At 39.4% G+C, this 18,965-nt stretch overlaps 4 protein-coding genes across 5 annotated transcripts; 1 reads left to right on the top strand and 3 right to left on the bottom strand.

Moving 5' to 3' along the window:
- The first annotated feature begins 222 nt into the window (after nt 1-222).
- arrb1 (arrestin, beta 1) lies at nt 223-11,158 on the top strand. 2 transcript variants are annotated; one of them, XM_067245795.1, is made up of 16 exons: nt 223-278; nt 5,550-5,580; nt 5,900-5,960; nt 6,167-6,211; nt 6,339-6,535; nt 6,652-6,711; nt 6,811-6,878; nt 6,992-7,127; nt 7,451-7,535; nt 7,617-7,689; nt 7,979-8,116; nt 8,219-8,302; nt 8,520-8,543; nt 8,666-8,736; nt 8,859-8,907; nt 9,467-11,158. In XM_067245795.1, exons 1-16 carry the CDS (start codon nt 259-261, stop codon nt 9,576-9,578), a joined length of 1,254 nt encoding a protein of 417 aa, XP_067101896.1. In that variant the 5' UTR covers nt 223-258; the 3' UTR covers nt 9,579-11,158. The 2 variants fall into 2 exon arrangements, with proteins under 2 accessions (XP_067101896.1, XP_067101895.1); XM_067245794.1 differs by having other exon boundaries at nt 8,216-8,302.
- A 1,103-nt stretch (nt 11,159-12,261) lies between these two features.
- or55e1 (odorant receptor, family 55, subfamily E, member 1) lies at nt 12,262-13,248 on the bottom strand. Its single transcript, XM_067246750.1, has one exon. The coding sequence runs from the start codon at nt 13,246-13,248 to the stop codon at nt 12,262-12,264; it is 987 nt and encodes a 328-aa protein (XP_067102851.1).
- Nucleotides 13,249-13,265: 17 nt separating this feature from the next.
- Nucleotides 13,266-15,348, bottom strand: LOC136952071 (olfactory receptor 52K1-like). Its single transcript, XM_067246749.1, has 3 exons — nt 14,452-15,348; nt 13,959-13,979; nt 13,266-13,277 (listed from the first exon to the last, which is right to left on the bottom strand). Exons 1-3 carry the CDS (start codon nt 15,346-15,348, stop codon nt 13,266-13,268), a joined length of 930 nt encoding a protein of 309 aa, XP_067102850.1.
- A 2,208-nt stretch (nt 15,349-17,556) lies between these two features.
- Nucleotides 17,557-18,507, bottom strand: LOC136952070 (olfactory receptor 52E8-like). Its single transcript, XM_067246748.1, has one exon. The coding sequence runs from the start codon at nt 18,505-18,507 to the stop codon at nt 17,557-17,559; it is 951 nt and encodes a 316-aa protein (XP_067102849.1).
- Between the last annotated feature and the right edge of the window lie 458 nt (nt 18,508-18,965).

Genomic DNA, 18,965 nt, shown 5'->3' with positions numbered 1-18,965 from the left:
TCAGCCAGAACGTTTGCATCAGTAAATTCTTTTCTCACCCCTCCCTCTCTTCCCCTCTCTCTCTCTCTCTCTCTCTCTCTCTCTCTCTCTCTCTCTCTCTCTCTCTCTCTCTCTCTCTCTCTCTCTCTCACTCGTTCCTCTCCCCCCCCTCTCTCTCTCTCTCTCTCTGCCTCCCTCTCCCTTGTCTCTCTGCACAACGGTATCACAGGCTGTTTACAGTGAGCGAAAGGGAGATTCTACCACACAGCAGTCCTCACAATGGGTGATAAAGGCACACGGTAAGTGACATTTATAATCAGGGCAGCGGTGAGGAAAGAGGTGGTGGAGCCAAAAATAGGCTTTTGAGGATAGTTCACTGCACTGCTGTGTTTTCTCATAAACCATGGCTTCCTTCTTGGTCTGTACGCGCGATGTGTGAAATTGCCATGAGATACCCCATGCTGTTTCCCTTTGTTACTTCAAGACTGTGTGTGTGTGTGTTTGTATGGGGTGTGTGTATATTTGTCAGCACACGTGTGTTAGCATGCATCCATGTGTGCGTGTGCGTGTGTGTGTGTGTGTGAGAGAGAGAGAGAGAGAGAGAGAGAGAGAGAGAGAGAGAGAGAGAGAGAGAGAGAGAGAGAGAGAGAGAGAAAACATACATGAGAGACTTGTTGTCTTGTGCACTGGTGTCTGTTGATTCATGTGTTTAACGTGTGTCATCTTTCCGTGCATCATTTCCCCCCTGGAAACTGACCCAAAGGTTGTTTCTTTTAGCATCAGGGCAGTCTCTCTCCCAGCCAAAGCGTCTCAGTAGTCCAGCACTCAATTCTCCCTGGGATAGGTGTTTCGGTGGTAGGGTCATTACCCGAGCTGTCAGGGCCTTCTGGACTGACACAAGTACATTCTTTAAAACGTAACTGAGATGTGTAACAAGCCACAGCAACTGCTACAGAATGTTCTAGATTTCTTTCAATTTTTTTCCATAAATGTATGTCATAACAATCCAGAGTCCATTGATCCATGTTTCTAGTCAAGCTGTGGGTAGAATAATCAATGTACTGTATATGACACAATGAGTTTAAGGCTGAAAACTATCCAGAGGAATGTAGTCTTACACCTCAGAATGAAAGTAAATTGAACTGACACCCAAATGGTGCTCAGAAACAGGTTTCTGTGATGATTGAATCCTGTCGACTGCCTCCTTTATGGGCATTTTCATGGCATTTTGAGAATGTGTAAAAATATGTTCCCTCCAAATACTTGCTCAACAAGTCTCCTTCGTAGACTTGTACTTGTACCCTCATTCCTACACAGCGAAATCTTTCGTAATTGTTTTTTTATTGAGCTTCATTCTTAACAGCATCACTGTTAAATCGCTGATTGGAACGATGTGAAATTGAGCCTGAGGGTGCAAAGATCTGCTTTTTATCTTGATGGTCACACATCGTGTCTGAAGTCTTGATGTTTGTAGCACACGGGAGCTAATAAGAACCTCAGCCGACAGTCTCTCTGCCCCTCCACATCTTCAGGCTTTCACATCTCATCTTGTCAGTATCTCTCTTTGCTGTGTGGCTGGACCAGACTCTAATCTCCTTCTCTTATCCTCCAGGAACAAGAGCGTTTCTATCGTTTATTTAAAAATCCCATTATTCCTTCGAAGCTCCTAAATGTGACTTTGACCAGAAATATAGCCTTATCTCATTGGTTGATTTGAGGGTTCGGCTGTAAGTTTATCCTCTTGGGAAATGTAAGGTTTCACTGTCAGCTGTGTTTCCATTTTCTCTGCAACCCGAAGCTCCAAGGTTTACTGCTTGTGTCTGTAGGTTAGAAAACTGAGTTGTGAAATGAAAGGTTATTTAAAGACAGAGTGGATTGGACGAGGTTCCCTGGTCCAGCTTCCCTCTCCTGAACCCTGAGAGGCAGAGCTCCTCTGAGTCTGGTCTCATCTCCACAGGACAGTCTAGTTCTCTGTGCACGTTCCTGTAGGCACGAGGTCACCCCTCTTCTATCAGTGAACCCCCACACCAACACATGGTAGCAGCCAACATTCAAGGGTGATTTTCTTTTGTGATTTTTTTCCTCGTATGGCTCTCATATATCAAAAATTTCATTATAGTCGTCTGACACAAAGCAGTGAGCCTCGCCCCTGATCTCGGACTCCCACACAAAAAGGGCTGGGATTGGCTGTATCAAAGGCTCCTTTTACAGCTGGATCAGAATCAGAATATGCTGTGTGTGATGATGACAGCTTTGGAGTTTACATGCTGGTGCTCACGCCAAATGTCCTGTTTGGTTTCACTTTAGTCCTCAAGAAGAAAGCTCAGACACCACAGCGCGTCACTGTTCAGAACATCATAGTGCCTCCGCTCAATATTCTCTTCACAAGCTGCTAAGTGCATTTGAAAATGCCAGTTGTTGTATGCCTTGATTGCATGTACTGTGTGAGTGTGTGTACGTATGTGTGTGCATGCGTATGAAAGAAAAGGAGAGAGAGGGAAAGAGAGAGACAGAGAGAGAGAGGGAGAGAGAAAGAAAGGGAGAGAGAGAGAGAGAGAGAGAGAGAGAGAGAGAGAGAGAGAGAGAGAGAGAGAGAAAGGGAGAGAGAAAGGGAGAGAGAAAGGGAGAGAGAAAGGGAGAGAGAGACAGACGGAGAGGGAGAGGGAGAGGAGGACAGAGTGAGAGAGAGGCAGAGAGAGACAGAGAGACAGGGAGAGAAAAAGGGCTGCAGAGACTGTAATAAGGACTCATAAAGGTCTGTAGTTCCCCATTGTACACCTTGGTAGGTGTTTACAATATACTGTAAACCCCCCCGTCTGCTCTTATTCAACTCTCCTTTCTGAAAACTAAGTGCTGATGAATACACAATCATTGTGACCCTAACCCTAACCCTTTGATATTAGAGAGATAACTGAGTTAACAGACCTGTCTTTGGAGTCCATTGCAACTGCAGCATGAGGAAACCCAGAATGCCTCTGAATCTTGAGGCTTCGCTGGATAAAGAGGTTACTGAGCACCACATGACATTGTCTGTTAGGAACATCCAATATACATCCTTCAGTGACAGACTGAGAAGTATTTATGACTGAACATTGACCCTAAAGCTGTGCAGGGGGGCCATTTGACCTGCAATGTGCCGTCTGATCTTTGGATGAGTAACAGGACAAAAGCCCTCCATCACTTGTCCCGGCCCAAACACCCAATAAAACCGTTATAAAGGAGGATTGTTCCTCTGACATGCCCTTGGGGTTCCATCGATATATATCTCTCACAGACACATGACATTAAATTGTGACCTTCCTCACGTCGAGGACAATCATGGAGCATTTTGGAGCTGTCACTCACTACCGAGCAAGCAGTCACATTTAATGTATTTAGTTTGATATCTATTTTGTTATGTTTAGTCAAAACACGTCTAGCTTTATCTTTATCTTTATCATTTTACACTAGAAAATAGCTCTCGATATTGAACACGTGTGGGGCATTCTTTGCAAGCTTCATTTGCAAAATACACTTTTGACTCAAAGGGTGTGTGTGTATATGTGAACAGTATGTGTGTGTGCCTGTGACTGCGAGCCGGTGAAAATGTTTGTTCATGCTGTACATGCATGTGATTTTTTGTCTTGACTGGAGATGGGGGTTGTTGTCTCAATTTAAATCACGCAACTGCTCCTTGACTAGGGCTTCTGTATTCATTTAATGATTCTGGCTGAAAGCATCCGATATAACTGCATGGGTAATCCATTCCCTGGCAGGGTAGTCTCTTTATGTCAATAAATTGGTCGTCTTCCCCAGTGCCTCTTCGTATGAAGTCTTTATGGAGCGGATGCTTTCAGGTCACTCCTTCAATAGGTCCACATGACAGTGACAGTTCACTTCTAGTTCCAGTTCCGGAATATAGGACGAGACCCTATAGGACTGTCTAAATCATGCCACTATATGTGATGAATTGGCCTAGAGTGGGCGGGTGAAGGATCTGTTGAAATGCTCACTGTCGTGAATAGAAGCCAACAATTAATGCATCAGAATCAGAAACCGAATTCTGATTCTGATTCTGAATTCATTAATTGTTGGCTTCTTTTCACGACAGTGAGCATTTCAACAGATCCTTTACCCGCCCACACTCACATAAGACAGCTGAACATGCATCCTGTCAGCGCGTGGAGCCGATGATTAGCAGTCTCAGCACTAGGATTCTCTGTGCTATTGTAGGGCGATATCGACACCCTACCGGTGAAAAGTGAGAGCTTGTTTTCATCACCCTGATGAAGCAGCTACGTTTGTCGTGGTTTGTGTGTTAAACAGGGAGAGACAGTCACCCTCCCCCTCCCATCCACTTAACCCCACCCCACCAAGCCCTGCTCTGCTGTCTGCAATCTCTGCCACTTTGGAGTTGTGGTCCACTGCTGGCATGAGAGGATGATCGATGGTGTGTTGAAGGAAGATATGAACTCCAATTGACTCCAGATATGTATCAAATCCTTACAGGAAGCAGAGTTAATGGCAGTGTTTCAGAGAGGAAAAGTAGATAATTGAAGTCAATTTAGATATCTTTAGCTTTTTCATGTCGTGGAAGCTGTTTTCAGAAAAAAGGTTAGGTTTAGGTTAAATGTAATTGTATAGTAAATATGACTAATTTAATGAGGGTATGACGTATTTACGATTCACAATGTTTTCATCCTAGATTGATCATTTCTGAATGACGGTTGCTGTGCAACAACATACAGTATTATGAGCTTCTAAATAGGATAATTAGCATACAAAATATTTTTGTAATTAGTGCAGAGGGCTGCAGAAGTCATCTGTCATATTACATAGATAAAACCTGAAAATACAATAAATCAACAATCTTGTGATATTATTGCACCAGACTCCATTCTGGCATTTGTTGATTGAAAGAGAAAGATACCAGCCTAGATGCAGTCAACAGTTAGTAAGACTCCATGTCTGTAGGATAGTGTTTTGGGGGGTATTCTGATATACTAGGCAACCGTATGGGCCAGGATTACAAAATCTACTATAAAATCTCTTTGGTATTTCTGTTTCTGGGAAAGCCTTTGCTTATCGTCCCACACCCTTAATTGCAGAGGTTTTCATTCAGGAGGAAGTTGTGAAGGTCTGCTTCTCTGCTCTGTAACCTAATGGAGTTACTGGAGAGTCATGTCAGCTAATTCATGACAACATTAGGACCCAACACGTAGATAGTGGACATAATTGCATCTGACGCCATTAAGCGTAGTCAGGGTGCTTCGTAGAAAGCAGTATGGCTGAGTGCAGTCAGGGAGCGAGAGAGCTGCCAGGAGAAATCTCCCTCCAGTCACACTGTTACAAGATACTGATGCAACTGTGAGTCATATAATCTACACATAAAAGCCTGCTGTTTCCAGGCATGCCGTTATTATGTTAACAGGAGGAGATCAATTAATGTGGTCGTTTGAAAAACTCTGGTCTAATAAAGGTAACACTCTGCAGACCAGACACAGCAACACTTTTGGCTGAGGCTGTGCTACAAACATGACAAGGGATAAAGACTAAACTAACCTTCTCCCCCATTTGCTCTTTCTTTCCAGGGTCTTCAAGAAAGCAAGTCCCAATGGAAAGGTGAGTTAGATGTATGAGAATATCCTCTGCCAAGCCTGTACATTTGGCTGTGTACCACACCAGAGTAGACTTGTGTCATGATGTGAGTTAGCTGAGCTGCCTGCTGGGAGGCTGTGGGCAGTGTATGGGAGAGCTGGGCACAACAGATAGGACAGGAATTAATCAGGTGTCACAAGCCGACAGAATAAATCCTGTTTTTTGATCTTTACAAGCTTAACCCTTCAGTTTCTTCCCTTCTATCCGTCTGATTTATAAACGTTTTTACCCACAATTAAGTTCATTTTTATCAATATTACTCTTAACATCCTCTTCTCTTCAGCTCACAGTGTATCTGGGAAAAAGGGATTTTGTGGATCATGTAGACCTTGTTGAGCCTGTGGGTAAGACAGCATTGACCATTATTTTCCTCTCACAACAAACACCTTGATCTGTTCTCATGGCACTCTGAGTCTGAGCATTGTATTGGTTGCCATAGGAAAACCAAACAAGTTTGACATTTCACTTGTAGACAACTTGTGAGTGTTTCACTGTATGATAAGTTCATTTCCTTATCTAATAACCCTTCCTCACAACTCATCCTCTGCAGACGGAGTGGTTTTGATAGATCCTGAGTACCTGAAGGAGAGAAAAGGTGACACGTGCATTAATCTCATTCGATAAGTCTACTATAGTACTACTGTAGTACTACTAGAGTACTACTATAGGTCATCATTTCTATCCTATCACAGTAAATTGGCTTTCTTTTCATTGTTCTCCAGTGTTCGTTACTCTCACGTGCGCTTTCCGTTATGGACGCGAGGACTTGGATGTCCTGGGGTTAACGTTCAGGAAAGATCTTTTTGTGGCGAACATTCAGGCCTTTCCACCAGTGCCCCAGGATAAGAAGAGCCTGACTCGTCTCCAGGAGCGTCTGATAAAAAAGCTTGGAGAACAAGCTTACCCTTTCACATTTGAGGTAATTGTCATGATAATTCGGTCATCACCATACCAAAGGAATTATTGATAAATGTAATGCATTTTGGAGTCGTTTCGAAGCACATAGTTACGATTTGATATTTTTTATTTTGACAGATTCCGATCAATCTTCCATGTTCAGTCACCCTGCAGCCTGGACCAGAGGACACAGGAAAGGTGTGATAGAAACAACAACGGCTATCAGAGGTTATGTTCAAGCGTGCTTAAAACATCTCAATTAAAGCCACAATTTGTTTTTGTCATTTGTCTTGTAAGGCCTGCGGGGTTGACTTTGAAGTGAAAGCTTTTTGCGCAGAGAATGTTGAAGAAAAAATCCACAAAAGGTAAGGCTGCGGTATTAAACTGTGTAAAAACCGAAATTCTATTAAACATTTGAGCTCAATCATGATAAATTGTGCACAGTAGTCCGCCCTGACACCTCTTGCTCATTGGTCAGGAACTCAGTGCGTCTGGTAATCAGGAAGGTCCAGTACGCCCCGGAGAAGCCAGGGCCTCAGCCCATGGCAGAGACCACCAGGCAGTTCCTCATGTCTGATAAGCCTCTGCATCTTGAGGCTTCGCTGGATAAAGAGGTTACTGAGTACCACATGACATCTTACATTTACATTTAAAGGGACCAGCAAATAATGATTTACATTTTACATTTAGTCATTTAGCAGACGTTCTTATCCAGAGCGACTTACAGTAAGTACAGGGACATTCCCCCCCAGGCAAGTAGGGTGAAGTGCCTTGCCCAAGGACACAACGTCATTTGGCACGGCCAAGAATCGAACCGGCAACCTTCTGATTAATAGCCCGATTCCCATCCAATATGCATCCTTTAGTGATATCCAGTTTTTTTACACAGTTAATGCATATGTTACTAAGATTAGTGATGTATTGATCTTTTTTTTAGATCTATTATCATGGGGAGCCGATCAGTGTTAATGTACATGTCACCAACAACACGAATAAGACAGTGAAGAAAATGAAGATTTCAGGTAATGCATCTTGATGGCTCAATCCCAAGTGTATTTCTATAGACACATGCAGGTAATAAGTATTCTGATATCTATTTACAGTGCGTCAGTATGCGGATATTTGCCTGTTCAACACTGCACAGTACAAGTGCCCCGTTGCAACTGAGGAGTCAGAGTACGTTAATTCACCATAACTTGTGTGAAATTGTTCATTTGACATTTAGGTCAGGCTTCAGCAACAAGATCAAACACATAGCTGACGGACCTATTGGTACTTTAAAATAATTTCATGAAATTGAGAGAAAATGCGGTTCTACATTTACCAACCTCAAGTCATGTGTAACAATTCACAGAAGAGCAACGACACACACACACAACATTTTGCAGCAGCGACCTGCATTCTCTGTCTATACATTTACCTTGTATAGTAGTAAATCTATGTTCCATATGTTATTCCTTTTTAGTGACATTGTGGCTCCGAGTGCAACATTTTGTAAAGTCTTCACCCTCACCCCTTTCCTTGCCAACAACCGAGAAAAACGTGGTCTTGCACTGGATGGAAAACTAAAGCACGAAGATACAAACTTAGCATCAAGCACATTGTGAGTTAAGCATTACAACACTGTATAAAAAAAAAATCTGACACACTATGACACAAATGTAAGGAAGAGATCTGCCTTATTTTGACCCCAATTCCTAAGCAGGTTACGGGAAGGGGCCAACAAGGAAATTCTTGGCATTATTGTGTCGTACAAAGTCAAAGTGAAGCTGGTTGTGTCTCGAGGCGGGTATGCAATAAACATTCCTTTGGATTTGTCTGTCATACATCAATGTATCAAGTTGGTCGTTTTTTTTCCAGTTTTGCATCATGATTGGTTGCTTACAAAATGTCCGGTAATAATGTAGCCACCCCATACAGAGTTGGCTATTGCAGAAGTATTATTTCCTGTTGACAACTTGACAAAGTTAAAGCGTAGCATTAATAGTATTTTTCATTGTTTTCAGACTTTTAGGGGACCTTGCCTCAAGGTAACCAACAAGTACAAATTATACACTAATTTGGGACAAACCACAGGAATTCAGTGAAATTTTTTATAGCCTATGGTTTGTAAGAACATTGCCAACATGTTGTTAACTATTCTTATTTCCAGTGATGTCTCTGTAGAGCTGCCCTTCACGTTGATGCACCCTAAACCAATTGAAGACTCAATCTACAGAGATGGTAGGTTATTATTCACGCTGTATTTATCATAAAAATTATTAAGGACAAGACTACCATTTGAACAGCAATAAGAGCGTTAAATATTGACATTTGACATACTCTTGCCATTTCCTGTGTTCCAGCACCTGACGAAGCACCGATAGACACAAACCTCATAGAATTTGAAACAAAGTAAGTATCAACTGGGTACTGGGTTTGCTGACATGCAGCAGTAGCATCATTGGGTGGCCCACTGCATGGCTCGTCAATAATACATGCCCCACTTCCTGCCTTTCCCCCATCTCCCCTTAACAGCCCTGTCTCTCTGCATGCACATTAACAAGCAGATAAGCACAATTATGAATAATTAATCCAACATCATGTCATGTGCTTCTCTTCACACAAGCACACACTTCTAATAATTTCAATCCTGTTTTTTACGGTGCCATCAAAAGGCTTGGCAGAAAAAAGTGATTTGAGTGGCAGGTTTAGCTTCACTCAGGCCAGCTAGAGCACTAAAAATGATGGATTTAGTTATTATGCTGACATTAACATTACTGAGTGTGTGCTGGCATGTTCCCCCATTCAGTAGGCTATGTCAGGAACTGCACACAAGTCAAATTACTGTAAGTGCAGTGATTGTCTAAACATACTGTATGTCAGACTATATGATGATCACAACAGTCTCTGTGATTGGTCGGGGCAAAGAACATAACTGAGTAAGTGCAATAACAAAAACGTTTCTTCTCAGCGATGATGACATCATTTTTGAAGACTTTGCACGGCAGAGGCTTATTGGTGCGAAAGATGACAAGGATGAGGATGACGAAGGAACAGATTCGCCCAAGCTGAATGACAGATAAAGTTGGCTGTGTTTCCTGTGTTATAATGCTGTGGTATTGGGAAGCTAAAGGCCCTTTAGGTAAATCAGAGTCCGAGGGACCCTTTAAACACTCACAGTGGTACCGTTGTCTTGTTCTTGTTCACATTTGTTATCGCCATACAGTGAGGATGTAAAAACTAGAATAATGCAGGCTAGACAGTGTGGTAAAAGGGGGGATGTTAAGTATGGAACAGTTCTGAACCCTTGTTGGCCAGTTTAAGCAGTGGTTATAGCGTTTCATCATGACTCAAACATACTACAGTGGTAGCATGCCTATATGTCACTTTGTTATACTTGTTTTTCATTAGGACAGAGCAAGAGTAACTTTATAAGACAATTGTATTTAATACACTGCAATTACAGCTATGGTAACACGTAAGGAAATTGATTTGTTATGACTAGATGTGTTGCCAAACTTCATCTCTTGTTGACTTTTGGAAAAATGAGTGGGCAATGCACAACTGTAAAAAAGTAACAAGTACTCCTAGACATTAATTATAAATAATTTTACCCCCAAAAGCTTAACTTCATCTTGAAAATTTAGATATAAAATTAAGCTTTCAAAGTATTGCACTTTACACTGGGATAACTAGAGAAACCTATGTGTGTGTCAGGCCCCCTTTTTGGGGGAAAGGGGGGCTGGAGAAGGCATACTTTGACAATATTCTCTTGTATGATGCATTTCTGACTAGATAGGAAAGCCCCCCCCAGTGAGATATTGTGGCTTCCAGCTCCCTTGGACTCAAAGACAGATCACTATGAAACACGAGTGGAGATGCATACTCACCAAGTGATGCAACAAAGATCCTTAATCGATTTATATAAATGAGTGGCCTTGCATAAAACCTCTTCAGGTGTTTTGTGAACAGGATGAATAATAAGACTTTATAGGTACAACATTTATTTTGAAAATACAAATTGAGCCATTTACAGTAACACTGGACATTTACTCTGTAAGATGGTTGTGTAGCAGTAAAGTCATACTATTTTGCCACAATTAGTTTATTTTTATTTGAAACTCTCAGCTTGAGAGTAGTATAAATTCCATACAAAAGACCAACAAATTCCTTGTGTGTGTAACATTTTGCGCAAAACAATGTGTAGGATCCCGTGCCGAGCCAATATACATATTACTGACAGTAGAGATCATCTTAATAGATCATCAATCCATGATCTTGTAAGTTATAATCTCTTGAGAATGGTGTTGTTCCTGCTGCAGACAGGATAAGTGATTCATGTTTTCTTGGAAACACATCCTCCTTTTTTTCCCCGTGTAAGAAAGATCATAGAAAAGGAACCAAGGACTTACTTTCTTCAAATTCAGATATCAGTCTTTTTAATCCACATATAATGATTGGAATAGTGAAATGCAGTGCAGAGTTGTGGAACATCTGGAACATATTAATGTGTAATATGTACCATACTCAGAATAGGAAACATGCTTGTTTTATCCAACTCTCTGATATTTGAAAACACGATTCTTATTAATCTCATGGATGAGTATATAGTTTATTTATTGGTGCAACTTCTCTATATCAAAATCACCCATAAGTTTTTACAATAAAGTATAATTGAATAAGAGTATTATTATTATTAAATAAATCAATTGAAATAGTCAGCTCTTTTGAAGGGGTGATGACAAAATCTGTATGTTCAACTGCATCTTTAATAAAATTATATTTGTGGCTACCTGGTATATGCCAAGCTTTTGTTGTCATTGTAAAGTAGGAGAATTTATTTGTATTGTCTTATACTGCAGGTTATTTGAATGCCATCTGTGGTTACCACATTGTCGTATAAAAAATTGCCCTTAGTGACCAATTATATCCTTGACAACTTGGTGGAAAAATTAATGTAATTAGAAGAGCCTGAGCCTACTTAAGGTTTTCTCCGGACAGCCTGTTGTTCAGGGACTACAGATACCCTCCACACTTATATAATCATTTCTTAGCCCTCTAATTGCTGCCTCGCTTTTTGATGTTTTCTAAGCGAGGCTTCCAACATAATTCTGAAATTCTGAAATTCCTCTTAGAACGAGAGCAGTTTTCTTTCGTTGTGCCACGCAAATCATCAAGGGGAGTCAGATGGCTGAGCGGTTAGGGAAGCGGGCTAGTAATCTTAAGGTTGCCAGTTCGATTCCCGGCCGTGCAAAATGACGTTGTGTCCTTGGGCAAGGCACTTCACCCTACTTGCCTCGAGGGGTATGTCCCTGTACTTACTGTAGAGCGTCTGTAAAATGTAAATCATTATTTGCTGGTCCCTTTACTCACCATTTGTCCCTTATGTAAATGTTTGAGGTTGTTTTGTGTTGTCACCCCCCCCACCTAAAGTAAACTGTGGTTCCTGTAACCGTTGTAGTCTCATCTGCAGCTCTGAGGTCCCTTAGCTTTGAGTGTGATCTAACTTTGGAAAGAAAGCAGTAAAATAGCAGTTTATTGTCATGTCACAAATTAAAAGTGACCTATTAATACAAATATATATATAATACACTATGCTTTTTAAAAGCACTGACAGTATTGCAAGACATATAGTAATTGTCCACTACATAGACAAAGTTTCCTAAATATAATACAAAACATAATTTCAAAAGATAAAGCATCTTTGTTTCAAGTATAAACAATTCTTACTGAACATATAAAGAATAACCAAAGGAATTGAAATGTTTACACATTAATACTAGATATTCTTACAGAAAAGACTTTGCTAACTCTCCTTTTTCTAAACATATTTAAAATACCTTTTCTAATTTCTTTAGTTCGGACTCCATATATTATTGGATTGATACTTGCTGGAAAAACAATGTACATCACCCCCAAAAAGGTGTTTACATCTGTTGGAATAGGAATATTTAGGTTGTGGGACAGAAAAGTAACACTGCCCACAAAATAGAAACAACTCATTACTATAAGGTGAGTGCCACAAGTGTGGAATGCTTTCCACCTGTTCTCCTCCACTGCTGCTCTCAAGACTGCAGTCAAAATCTTTATATATGAATAGATGATTACAGATATATCAATCCCCACAAAACATACAATCACAGCGAGTCCCATGGCATCATTTTTAGCAGTGCTGCCACAAGCCAGGCTAACAAGAGCCATGTGGTCACAGTAGCAGTGCCTGATGATGTTTAAACCACAAAAAGACAAAGAACCTGCTAGTCCAACCAGGGTCAACATCATAGAGCCACTCCTTATGACAGTGAAAACAAGCAATTTAAAGAACATGGACACGTTTATGATTTCAGCATAACGAAGTGGATAACATATGGCTACGTATCGGTCAACAGCCATTGCCAGTAGAATAGTAGATTCCACTGAGGACAGGAAGTGCGTGAAAAACATTTGTGTTAAACAGCCAGCTAATGAAATTTCATTCATGTCAAAAATGAAGCTTAGGAGCATATTTGGTACAATAGTTGTAGCTACAACCATATCAACAACACATAACCCAGCAACTAGCATGTACATTGGGCTGTGGAGACTATCCGTAATTCGTATGACATAGATCAATGTTGAATTACAAGCTAATATAATAAAGTATGAAAGGAAAAGTGGAAAAGAAAATAGATGCCTGTACTTGTAGGTTTCTGGAAATCCCACAAATATGAACTTAGTGTGTGAAAAGTTCATTCCCTGAATATCTTCAATCATGTTATTTTCAATGTTGTTTATTTCTTGACCTAAATGAAGCAATTCAAAGGAAAAACCAAAACAGGACATGAATACACAACATCTACAAAGTAATTATCAAGATACAACAGATACACATTACTATATATAGCATACATTAGAGTAAAACATTCACCCAAAGATTTGCAATCAAGAAAGGAATTTACTTACTAAGTCACATTTTCAATAGCTAATAAATCACATACCCTTTGGATAATTCTCTAACTTTGTCTTGAGGTTGGTCAGCAGTAAAAGAGCCGTCCACCTAAGTGAACTCGCTCCCTCCACATTACGTTTTATACCAAAAATGTGGTCCCAACAGACATTAACAATCCCCTCCTGTCTACCGTGGATACACAACAGTTCTCCTCCTTGCTGAGTATTTCCTAATGTAGCCCATTCAAAAGCCCCCAAAACACCAAGTTCCTCCAAAAACTTTGTTTGTGTATTCTGTCAGATTTCTGTACAGTGCTCTTTGAATCTACCAAAACATTAGCCTAAGTCTTTTCCACTGAGTTTGGAATTAATTAAAAATAAGACCAGCATTATTTAAAAAAAATACTCTAGTATTATTTTTATTACGAACTATTTTTCATATCATAGGATCACAATTGAAGTTTTATTTGATAATGTATAGAAGCCTGAGAATGGCTGAAGATTAAGGAAATATCCAGACTTAATTTGATTAATACAGCCAATCTAATTATGCTTCTCTAAGTTTAAGCTTTGGAGATGGTCTCACATGGTAGAAATAACGATCCCCATTCACTAATTGACTGAGAGACTAAATTGTTCCCAATGCACACCTGCCAAGGTATTGCAAGATCTCCTCTAGACTCAAGGCAAATTACCATAGAAAAACCAATTAGCACTCCTGGATAAGTTGTTGGCTCAACATTAAAATATAATGACCCCAGAGAGATTAGTAACCTTTCAACCAGTGTGCCAATTAGGAGTTGTCTAGTTGAGCAAGAAGGTACAGAAATAAAAATAAAATCTTTGTGTGTAGGGTTAAAAAAAGTATGCATGCCTTATATACATGCCTTATACCTGTCACACTTTCTTTTTATTTTGCTCAAAGTTTGCTATAAAAAAGTGTGGTCTATCCAAATGACTGAAATGTTATTTCATTTTGAGAAAACAACTGAAAATATTTTTGCATGTGACTAATTTATTTAAATGTACTTTTATCTCTTTGGTTCGAATACCATAAATGATAGGGTTGAAGCAACTTGGGAAAAGCAAATACATCGTACTAAAAAATGCTCGACCGCTCAGAGAAATATTATTCCTAATTCGATATGACAAGAAAGCCAGCAATGCAAAAGTTAACGACACACTCATTACAATGATATGTGTAAGACAAGTGTTCAGGACCTTGACATTCAAAGTACCAGACTTGTAGACAGTCACAAATATTATCACATAAGATGTAATTATGAAAAGAAAGTCTGTAGTGGGAATGGAAAAAAGCGCCAGCAGTCCAACCACATTGTTGACTGAGGTGTCACCACAGGATAACTGAACCACAGCCATACACTCACAAAAGCAATGCTCCAGTACGTTACTACGGCAATAAGACAATTTTCCAGCCAGGCTGATGGGCACAGTAATCATGATGATATTTCTTAGCACAGGGGCCACAACAAATTTCAGAAAACTGAGAACAGACATATATTTATGGTAGTGCAGTGGTGTACAAATAGCAAAGTATCGATCCAGTGCCATCCACATCAAAATGGTTGACTGAAAGGAACTAATGAAATGAATGCAGAACATTTGCACAAAACAACCTACTAGAGAGATTCCTCTCAAATTGAATAAGAAGCTTAGCAGCATGTTAGGGACAAACAATACAGGCAGGATCACCATCAAACCTGACATGAGACCTATTAATATGAACATTGGCTTGTGTAGAGATTTCTGTGATATGATGATGAACAAAAGAAAAGAATTTGCTGCAAGTGATATCAAAAACATGATGAAAAAAGGAAGAAAAAGAAATGGCCTCCATTCTGCTAGTTCAGAAAATCCATTCAAGACGAAGTCTGTGTGGGAGAAGTTCCTTTTTAAATATTGCATACTGCTGGTCAATTTCTTGATAAACCTGTGACATGACCAAGTGTTACAAGAAACGTTACAAGAAATACAACAACACATTTCTTCACATTCACAAACACAACCTTAAGAATTTGGATCAACGGTTGTCTTCACATTGATATCTTGAAACTGTATTTCAAGAAAAATAACATGATGTTGATTTTAAGTGTAAACCTCTACAAAATAATATTCTAGACGTATCTGACTGAAATCTAACATTTATTTAATTACTCACCTAACAAGGTGTGCATCCCTTTTCTTGTACCCAGATAAACATACTTTGAACAAAGTTTGTTAAATCACATCCATTGTATTAAAGATTATGGCATTGTTAGCTCCTCCTGCAATAATTCCAACTCTATCCCTGTCTCACCCTAATAGACCTACCAAGTCCTTCACTACTTATATACTGTATACTTTTAGGTAGTCCCCTGATAGGCCTCACTGTTTATTATAACTTTCTGTTTGCACTGTATTTTGGTTATAATTAGGAATCTTGCTCTCCAGTTTTGGTATCATAATTGTATCCGTTGTGTATTCAAATACACATTAATTCATGACTTGTTATTTTCATCATCATATTTTAACCAGAGCTTTCCTGATATACTGCAACTGGCAATTGCCTAGAAACAGGTCAGCGATACAAATATATACTCGATATAGAAAGTTTGCAAGTTTTATTCATGTGTCAAATTTTTGCCTTTGAAGTTATAAATTTACAAATCAAATTGGTTGGTTTTGACAGTACAAATATCAAAATAATTTTAGTGACGCATTGTAAATAGGACTACATTTCCAATGCTTTTTGGAATTTTAGTTTGACTATACTGACATCTATTGATCACTTTAAATCAGGCACGTCTTTCTACTTGAATAAATAAGGGCTTGTATTTGTGTGTAATAACAACATAACAGTGTAAATCAGTGTATAACAACATCATAACAGTGTAATAACAGTGTAACAACAATATAATAACAGGGTAATAACAGTGTAAGTAGAAAGTAGACTGTTCTGTAAAGAATTTAAGGAGTTAAAGTTAAAGGTTCTCAAAAAAATAAATAGTTAAGTAAGTACTGATACCAGAAAAATCGACTAAAGTACAGTAAATAAGTAATTTGGCTTAGTTACTTCCCATCTCTGGGTAACAGTGTCTCTCTAGGGCTTCAAGTGGAAGTGTAGATGATTCAGTTTTCCTCAATTCATCTAAAGGGTGAATGAAACACACTATCTCACAACATTTCAATGTCCATTTGAATATTCTGTCTGTTTAACCATAACGTAAAAAATAAAAATAGACAAACACTTCTTACTTCACCTAATCAGGGATGTTGAGGTGAAGTCTGGGCTTCAGTTTGTGATGACGTCAATAAAGCTAAGCTTGTGTAATCGTCCTCTGCGTGTATTATACCAGGGGGTCAGATGGCTGAGCGGTTAGAGAGTCGGGCTATTAATGAGAAGGTTGTTGGTTCGATTGCCCGGCTATGCCAAATGACGTTGTGTCCTTGGGCAAGGCACTTCACCCTACTTGCCTCAGGGGAATGTCCCTGTACTTACTGTAAGTCGCTCTGGGTAAGAGCGTCTGCTAAATTACTAAATGTAATATAAATGTATATCATGATGTGTATATGTGACTATATGATATGGAGTTTGAACAAGTACTTTTTAGAACTACTTTTGTAGTTAGAGAAATGTAGGTAGCCTACCAGAGCTACTGAGGAAAACTGTAATCCCCAGCTACATCACATGCACAGGTACTTGCCTCTGGGGGAATGTCCCTGTACTTACTGTAAGTCGCTCTGTATAAGATCGTCTGCTAAATGACTAAATGTAAATATGCTACATATGTTATGCTGGTAGATAAGGGTTAGATAAACTGCTTTGTCCTAAAATGTGCTAACTGAGGTAATTCAAAGATGCAAAAGCTTTCATCATTTGTGGTGTGAATTGTTTTATTGTCTGGATTTTAACAAGCAACAAACGGGACATGTAACATAACACAAGTTACAGTCTTATCAGTTTGTATACAATACGTGCTATAAAGTGCATTTGAAAATACATCCCAGGGCTGCAGTATACTCATAGTGCAAAACACTACAAAATACAGTGAAAGTGCAAATACAGTAAATGTTAAGTAATACAGACAAGAAATAAGTTAATATATCGTAATCAATTCAACATACAACACATTATCAAGGACATGAAACGCCTTTTGATAAGTGTAGCCACGATAGTGCACGTTCTCTTATTTCTTTAGTTCTGATTCCATATATAATAGGATTTAAACAACTTGGGAAAAACAAGTACATTGTGCTTATAAACACCCTGCTACTTTGTGAGATATTGTTTTTAATTCGGTATGACATGAAGGCAAGCAGGCCAATTATTAAACTCAAAGTCATTACAATGATGTGAGTGAGACAGGTGTTAATGGCCTTGACTTGGGACTTACCGGATCTGAACACAGACACAAATATGATCACATAAGATATAGTTATGAAAATAAAGTCAGCCGTAGGAATAAGAAAAACTGCAAGCAACCCAGTGAGGTTGTTAATGTGGATACTCCCACATGCCAGACGAACAAGAGCCATGTGCTCACAAAAGCAGTGGTCTATTACATTGGTATGGCAAAAAGACAATCTTCCAGCCAGGATAACTATTTGTATAATCAGAAGAGCATTTCTTATCAAGGGGGGAATTACATATTTCATAACATTGTTGATGGTCATGCAGTTATGGTAGTACAGTGGTGTACAAATAGCAAAATATCGATCCAGTGCCATCCATATCAAAAAGGTTGACTGAAATGCACCAATGAAATGAATGCAGAACATTTGCATGAGACAACCTGCCAGAGAGATTCCTCTCCAGTCAAGCAAGAAACTGAACAGCATGTTGGGGACAAAGAACACAGGGAGAATGAGATCTACAACTGCCATCCCAGCGATCAGAATACACATGGGTGTGTGTAGAGTATTCTGTGATATGATGATGAACAGGAGAAAAGAGTTGGCAGAAAGTGACAGTAAGAACATGAGCAGGAAGGGGGTGAAGAGGAAGGGTCTCCACTCTCCTAGTTCAGAGAATCCATTCAGGACGAAATCACTGTAGGAAGCATTCCACACCAAGTCCTCCTGCATGTTGCTGCAAGTGACAGTTTCACTTAGACCTGAGAAAAGAACATATAAAACGTGTTATTATAGCACTGTTGGGTCTGGAGCTAGGATTGATTGAGGCAAATTTGTGGATGACATTCCAACAATGTTTTCAGTTACAATATGTGATGGCTTGATCAAACCTGATTTGGCCTTTGAGATAACTTGTGATAGTCTGGAGTTCATTCACAACTACGCATCTAATTCCCATTGTTCCATAGACAAAATAATGTGGAGCAGTTATGGTATCTAATCTATTGATCTTAAGTCAACATGGGAAGCCTAGAACAAGTTTAAAGTTATTGAAAATTCAAGTATTGTGAAAATGGCAAATACCTTTGTATATGAACAAGAAAGGAATTACCTGATGGAGTGCAGATTCTGAAGTGTTAGTAGTAACACATTGAAATTACATGTTGCATGAAATCAATGCCAGTAACATA

Source organism: Osmerus mordax, chromosome 11 (genome assembly GCF_038355195.1).
Source record: "Osmerus mordax isolate fOsmMor3 chromosome 11, fOsmMor3.pri, whole genome shotgun sequence".
Taxonomy (NCBI): Eukaryota; Metazoa; Chordata; class Actinopteri; order Osmeriformes; family Osmeridae; genus Osmerus; species Osmerus mordax.
The sequence above is the reverse complement of the archived record's forward strand: the minus strand, read 5'-3'. Positions and strand labels throughout refer to the sequence as shown.